At 56.4% G+C, this 7,487-nt stretch overlaps 3 protein-coding genes across 3 annotated transcripts; 1 reads left to right on the plus strand and 2 right to left on the minus strand.

Moving 5' to 3' along the window:
* Positions 1-404: 404 nt before the first annotated feature.
* On the plus strand, positions 405-2,984 carry GMORB2_2663 (transcription initiation factor TFIID subunit 6; the record flags this gene model as incomplete). The annotated part of the gene is made up of 3 exons (XM_035464642.1): positions 405-795; positions 940-2,103; positions 2,542-2,984. 3 exons carry the CDS (start codon positions 405-407, stop codon positions 2,982-2,984), a joined length of 1,998 nt encoding a protein of 665 aa, XP_035319312.1.
* Positions 2,499-3,161, minus strand: GMORB2_2664 (succinate dehydrogenase (ubiquinone) cytochrome b560 subunit; the record flags this gene model as incomplete). Its single annotated transcript, XM_035464643.1, has 2 exons — positions 2,499-2,943; positions 3,058-3,161. The coding sequence occupies 2 exons, from the start codon at positions 3,159-3,161 to the stop codon at positions 2,499-2,501; spliced, it is 549 nt and encodes a 182-aa protein (XP_035319313.1).
* Positions 3,162-4,560: 1,399 nt separating this feature from the next.
* On the minus strand, positions 4,561-7,214 carry GMORB2_2665 (Fungal trans; the record flags this gene model as incomplete). Its single annotated transcript, XM_035464644.1, has 3 exons — positions 4,561-6,444; positions 6,573-6,977; positions 7,080-7,214. The coding sequence occupies 3 exons, from the start codon at positions 7,212-7,214 to the stop codon at positions 4,561-4,563; spliced, it is 2,424 nt and encodes an 807-aa protein (XP_035319314.1).
* Between the last annotated feature and the right edge of the window lie 273 nt (positions 7,215-7,487).

Here is a 7,487-nt window from a genome sequence, read left to right on the forward strand (position 1 = left end):
ATTTAGACTAGTGTTGATATATAATATTATATACTGATGTCTCTGTACAATCACATGATCTATTTTCAACATGCAGTATCAATGCTCACTGAGCCATATATAATATTGAAACTCTAAACACACCAGAATCAGATTACATTTTGACATAGAAGCAGGCTGGCTCAATCAGGGATTGTTAAACACGATAGCCGGCGGAGGAGTAGAAGAGCCCAAGATAAGTAAGTATAGGGTATTCTACTTTTCAAGATCGGAAGCCGCCCCACACAAGCTTTTCGCGTCACTCGCGGCCGCCCAAGGCAACTTCACGTCCCCGTCGGAAGCAGATCAGACGGCGCTCACATCAGATTCATGAGCGATCGACCAAAAGCCGCATCAATTTTTCCAAGGGAGAAGACATTGCAACCATGGCGAGCGGAGGAGACCCCAGACTCCTGTGGAACCCCGAAAACATCAAGGATGTAGCCGAGTCGGTGGGCATCGGCTCCCTGAACGAGGAGGCGCTCAAGGCGCTGACGCAGGACGTCGAGTACCGCATCGGCCAGGTCATCATCGAGGCGCTGCGGCTGATGCGCGCGGCGCGGCGGACCACTATGACTGTCAACGACGTGTCGCTCGCCCTCAGGGTGCTCGACGCCGAGCCCCTGTACGGATACGACTCGACTCGACCTCTGCGGTTCGGCGAGGCCAGCCTCGGCCCCGGGCAGCCCCTCTTCTACATTGAGGATGAGGAGGTGGACTTTGAGAAGCTGATCAATGCACCGCTTCCCAAGGTGCCGCGTGATATGAGTCTGACGGGTAAGTTTACCGCCCTCACCTCCCTGGGGTGTTTCATTTTCTTCACTTTCTCTCTCTCTCTCTCTCTCTCTCTCTCTCTCTCTCTCTCGTGATAGTTAATACTCGACTGACGATGCGAATGTATGCGTTGCTCTATGTGTGCAGCTCACTGGTTGGCCATCGAAGGCGTGCAGCCGTCTATACCGCAGAACCCGACGACGACCGAGGCGCGATCCCAAGATTACATGCCCAAGGGTCCCGGGGCGAATCCCGCGCTGTCGGCGCTCTCGGGCAATGACGTGGCAACTACGGCGGCAGGCGGTGCGGCGGGGAGTGGTGCCGGCGGCGGCGGCGGTGATGGCGGCGGTGGTGGTGCAGGCGCGGGCGGCAAGCCTGCCGTCAAGCACATCGTCAGCAAGGAACTGATACTGTACTTTGACAAGATCCAGGCGGCCATCCTCGACGACAGTCCGGACGAGGAGGTGGCGCGTCTGCGGCAGGCGGCGCTGGGCTCCGTGCGAGACGACCCGGGCCTGCACCAGCTGATACCCTACTTCATCAACTTCATCATGGACCGCGTGACGCACAACCTCGACGACACCTTCACTCTCAAGCAGATGATGGAGCTGACGCACGCCCTCATCGAGAACAAGACGCTCTTCCTCGACCCGTACGCCAGTCCGCTGTCTGCGCCCGTCCTGACTTGTCTGATGGCCCGCAAGCTCGGTAGTTCCTATGGGACCAGCAGCCTCAGTAGCGACAATAACAACAACAACAACAACAACAATGACTCTGACTCTAGCACCATCAAGGAGCAATACGAGCTTCGTCAGCTGGCCGCCTCTCTCGTGGGTCGTATCGCCCGCAAATACGCCTCCACAAACACCCTGCTCCGTCCCAAGCTCACCCGCACCTGCCTAAAGTACCTCCTCGACCCGACAAAGCCGCCGGCCGTCCTGTACGGAGCCGTCCTAGGCATCCTCGAGGCCGGCGGGCCTGAGGCTATCCGCGTGCTCGTCCTGCGCAGCCTGCGCCTGTTTGACGAGCAGATCCTCCAGCCGCTCAGGGAGAAGTCGGCCGCTCCGTCCATCGACTACGAGATGCTCGTACAGGCCATCCTCCAAGCCGTGGCCTCCCTCGCCGACGTCGACAAGCTCGTCCAGGACGGTCAGCACGACGGCGGCAACTCCATGGCCGTGGACGGTGGGAGCACCGGCACGCTGTCTGAATCGCACAAGGCCGACCTCGTCGCTTGGATTGGTCCTACCATCGGTAACAAGGTTGCTGGTTCTGGCAATCGGAAACTCATCATGACTATTTTGGATGCACGTAATTTGGGTTGATTTTGTTTCTCTCTCTTTCTTTTTTTCCCCCCCTTGGTTTTTTTTTCCACAATATTTTATTTGCTCTGGAGAAGGGAGAGTGGAATGGCGATTTTGGCGTTATGCAAGGGCAAAAAACAAAGAGGAGATATCATAGCATTCGAGCTCTAAGGATTAAACAAAGAAGAAAAACATATATATAATTTGTATGAAAAAAAAACCCCGGTATGCGTGGTGTTTGACAAGTCCGATGCACGTCCAACACTTTGGGACTCCCCTGATATCATCCTCTGTTATTACAGTCTTTTTTTCCCTCTTTTTTCTTTTTTTGTATCTTTGTTCCCCCCCTCCCCCGCCTCTGATCCGACCAACCAAGTTTCCCCTTCCCATCATCATCTTCCTTTACAGGCCGAAAGCAAGAAACAGGCTTCCGACTAGACTCAAGGACCAGAGGGCAATCTCACCCCTGACAATTTCCTTTTTGGTGAAGCCCTTTCCGATGTCGAAGATGAGGTGGCGCACGCCGTTGATGAAGTGGTAGGTGAAGGGGAAGGAGAGGGCGAGCTTGATGCCGCCGGCGACGACGACGGGGAGGGCGCTGAAAGCGGCGGCCACGCTGGCGCTCTCGAGGTGCCATCCCAGCAGCGGGGAGACGAGGTAGGCGGCGAAGTAGGCGTAGGCGGCGCCCGACAGGGTGCACCCGGTGATGCGCGTCCAGGCCGAGTGGCCCAGCCAGGTCTGGTTGAGCTTGTAGATGCCCAGGTGGGGCGAGACCGGGCGGTTGAGGCGCTGCCTAGCCAGGATCTCGTTGCCCTCGGTCGGGGTGGCCTTTTCCGTCGTGAGGTGTCTGTGAAACCGACCCGATCCCGATCCAGTCCACCGAGTTAGCCAGTTGAGACTCGACTGCCTTTCCTCCCATACTCCCCGAGTCCCGAGTGTTCCGTCGTATATCCTTGCTTACCGCGAAGGGATGCGCATGGCCATGGCCATCTTGGGGATACTCTGCACAGAGAAGGGCTTGGCTACCGCGCCTGGTTTTTTTCGAAAAATGAAGGAAGGCGACATTGTCAGTATTCAGGGACACACAAACACACGCCTTCCCAATGGCCTGCCTGTTTTACCCTTCCCACTTGGAAGGGGGGGGGGGGGGGTGGGTTCCGTGACTTACCTCGCATGGCGGCGATGCCGACCCTCTGGTTAAGCATGGTGTCTTGTGGGAAAAAGAAGTCGGACTTTCAGAAGAATAAGAGCCTAAAATGAGATATAGAAGAGAGGAAAAATGAGAAGAGGGAAAGAGAGACGTGACTGCGCAACGTCGTATGCTGTTCCAGACACACAAGTTCTCCCAGGTGTGGGTTGATGATGCGGATTGTTTGAGCAAGAGACGTTGACGAAATGGGGACCTTGGATGGGAACCCGGCACCTCGGTTGGCGCCGTCCAATCGTGTCCTGGGAATTGCTCATGTCACCAGTCACGTGCCTTCTAGTCCCGGTTCCGACCGCACGTGCTTGAATTGATGACTCAGCACCCCACCACCACTCCTCTTTAGTTCAAGTTTTTTTTTTTTATCATCTCCTCCGCTTTCTTCTCCTCCTTTTTTTTCTCTCCAGATAGTCACGAACGTCGGCCGAGTGAACCGTGTCGACAACCCTTTAGGGGGTCAACATGGACACGGTTGCAGCTCGGCAGGCCCTTGGGTCGGGAGACTGTTCGGAGAGTAAAATAAAAAAGGTCCGTCGTTAATCTCGACATTTGGTTTATTCTACCGTCTGGATGTCGTTTCATTTTTGAGATCTACACCTTCTTTTCCTCCCTTCTGTTTTTTTTTTCTTCTTTCTTCTCGAGTCTCGGCAATTTCATCTTGGCAATCGTATATGGACGTTCATCTGTTTCGCCCTCCATGCAGGGACTCATGTGTCGTCCGTTGTGTGGGAAGAAGCAGGAACTATAGTGTGGGTGTATGACCGGTTATGGCATCAAGGGTCCTCCCTCCCCCAATCAGAGACATCAACGCTTTCCCTAATGCGACGAATTGGGCATCTTACCTTTCTCTACAACACCACCCCCTGTATGTGGTATCTCACGTATTGTATATGTGGCAGCCAGCTTCTTTATGTGATATCTAATATATTAGAGTTCTTTCCCAATCGCTATACTATTACAAGTCCTATTGTATATATTTATATAAACGGAAAAATTAAAGTAGGGAAGAAGCAAGAAACAAGTAACCTTTTGAGAGAGTTGGGTATCCAACGCCGTGTTCTTGAAGCCCATGGGCCCGTATTCCTAGGAGATGGTGTGTACTATACAAGACCTTTCAATTCAACCCAACCAAGTCATCTTGCCCTCTTTTATATGCCGACCCTGACAAGTTTTGCGCCGTTTCCAAGCAATCGTTTCTTCATCTCCATTCAAGTCTGTCTGGATACTAGTGTGTGCTCATCGTCCACCAGATCCCATCCATCATTCCGGTTCGGTCATCATATTGAACCCGCCGAAGAATGCGGCCGAGAGTTGGTTATTGGTCGTGGCACCAGGCATCATGTCCCACATTTCCCAACCATACGAATTGTTGTCGAGTCCGCCGAGGAACGGGTCGTAATCGGTCGAAGGGGGCGCCATGTGCGTTGTCACAGGTGGCGGCGTGGCCGACGTAGCAGTCGACGAGCGCGAGTCGTACGACGGCAAACACTCGCGCAGCTTGATGATTGCCTGGGGAGTCTCGGTGGCTAGGCCCATCTTGGCAAAGGCCTGCTCGCGAGCCTTCCACGCCTTGAGCGTAAACTGCGCCTGATCCAGATGCACCTTGACCGACATGTCGTACAGCTCGGGCTGCCACTTATAGATCTTCTCGACAACCTTCCACCCACGGTCCGACAGGGAGCCTGTGGGGTGGTGGACCAGTTGACCGGTGAGGACAGAGAAGGCGTCGAGCTGGAAATGCATCAGCACGATCCAGAGGAAGCCCAGCTCGTTCATGACCTCGTAGCTGTCGACGCTGTGCTCATTGTTCATCAGCACAATCTTGAAGAAGTTGTCCTTGGGAGTGAAGATCTCCGTCCCCCACTCAGGCTGCTCACGCGCCGGCGTCAGCATCCCCATCATCTTTTCCGTGAGCATGATGCGAAGCGTCTTGGCCGCAGCGTGGACACCCCCGGCCGTAGGGTCGATAAATCTGCGCTCAATCTCGCGCAAGTCGTGGTCCAGCTCGTCGACGACGGTCCGGAAATGGTCGAGCAGCGCCGTGTCCTCAGCCTCGGAACTCCGCGCGTCGGTTCCCTGACCCTCCGTGGCAGATCCCTGAGCCACGATGGCAGCTTCGAAGCCCGAGCGCGAGTTGTCGGAAACCATGAATGTGCCTACGCGATTGATCATGAGAACGAATGACATCTCGGTGGGACCCTCCCGGGAAACGACGGGCTCGGTTGAGCCGGGAAGGAGATCGGCATCGTTAAGATTCTGCGGCTGCTTTGTGTCAAAGGGCCCCCGCATGAAGTTGTGACTCAGGCCAGATACGACGGCCAGCTTGGTGTCTTGAAATAGAATTTGCCACCACAGTCTACGGCGCATCTCTGTCTCGAATGGTGTCAGGTGGAGCAGCTCGCCGTCGCGGTGGTACCCCATCTTCTGTGCTATGCGCACAACGGTGCCGCTCAGGACCCAGGCGGCGTGTCGGTCATACCGACCCTGGAGAGAGAGCTGCGTCGGAGGGGGGCAGGTAGAGTAAGCAAGCATGTCGGTAAAGGTAGAGGATGGAGGGAGAGGGGGGAGAGGGGTGGGGGAGAAGGGGGAGGAATGGGGTGGGGGGGCAACGCGAGGGTGTAGAGCAGAGCTTCTGACGAGGCCGTGCTGTTGCTGCATGTGTATGCTTACCAGAAAGAGGACTAGGGCCTGCAAGCTAGCCATGTCGTAGTTTCGCAGATAGTCGAAACGGAGAAGGGCATTTCTCGTGGCGCCGGTAAACTTCTTGATGGCCTCGGCCCTGGGCATGTTAAGGACCTGGGCACACTCGGTCTCGTTCAGAGAGGTGGTGGCCATGAGATATATGGAGAATAGGAGGGCCTGGTATTGGAGGGCCACGCCGGCCGGGTTCGTCGTGGCTTCGACAATGTACGGTTGCAGCGTGGGCACGTGGATGAGCTTTGTCAGAGGATTGACGCGCTCGAGGAATATCTGCCAGAGGCGAAAGGTGTGGACGGCGTCCGGGTAGAAATCCTCTACAGATGTGGGGGTTGAGGAGCCAGGAAGGATGAGATCGTTGGCGTGGTCAGGCGTGGGGGCCTCGGTGCCAAAGGTGCTCGACTCATCCGGGTCTTCAGTGTCGACAATCTGCCTCATAGCTTGGAGCTGAGGTTGGCAGGAAAGGCGGACGGTCGCATGTCAGTACACTTGGCCTGGGCCTGGACGACCCACGAGGGAAGAGAGGGGTCGGGAAGGGAGGGAAGGGGGGGGAGGGGAAGAGGCTATCTACGCACCTCGTCGTAGAAGCTAGTCCACAGGCGGTTGTCCACGAAGCGGGCACCGCCTTCCGATTCAATCATCTTGCCGGCCGGCGGTTTGCCCATCGGCTCAGCTAAACACGAGCCGGGCGAGAAGGCATCGTATACGCGACATTTACTGTCCAGCCAGTGGGTGTGAGGCTCCGCGGGCGATGGTCCGGGAGTGTGCGCCGTCATCGGCGTCTGCGCCGGGCTGGGGGTGGGACCGGAACCATAGCCCTGGGCGGAAGATGGACCGGTTGAGGAAGCGGTCAGGGGGGCTCCGCCGGCATACTGCTTCAGGAGGGCCTCGCAGCGGGCGAGGCGCTCCTGGAGGTCCTGGTTTGGACGTCTGCGCTTCCGTGCAGGTGCCGGGGTGCTTGGTGTGCAGGTGACGTTTGCCTGGGGTATGACATGAGCAAGTCAAGCCGGGGTAAACGATGCGCACGAAAGAGGGGGGGGTCACGGGCGTGAACCGTCTGTCTGGGAGTGAATGTCACAAACCTTGAGGCAGTTGGAGCAGGGAGTGTTGCGGTCACATTTGATCTTGCGGTGCTGACAGAGGACGCAAGCCAGGACCCTCTGGCTTCTCTGAGCCGTCGAAGCCGTCGAAGGTGGCGCACCGGCGCTCGTCGACATGGTCTAGAGAGAGGTCACATACAGGTCGAGAAAAGGGTGCGTATAAGGCGCGCACGTGGCGTCGAGAAGAGACGTATGTGAGGCGCACACACGTGGCGTCGAGGAAAAGACGTGTCCCCGGAAAGGCCGGAGACAAGCCTGAGACGTGACGGACACGACGAGAGCGAGGAGAGAAGAAGAAGCGATTGGCGTGCGAGTCAGCGGGATAGGGAGAAGGAGAGAGAGAGAGAGAGGTGAAGGGCGTCGTGATGCTGTGGTGGCTCAAGGTGGGGG

Source organism: Geosmithia morbida (assembly GCF_012550715.1).
Source record: "Geosmithia morbida isolate 1262 chromosome Unknown scaffold_14, whole genome shotgun sequence".
NCBI lineage: Eukaryota > Fungi > Ascomycota > Sordariomycetes > Hypocreales > Bionectriaceae > Geosmithia > Geosmithia morbida.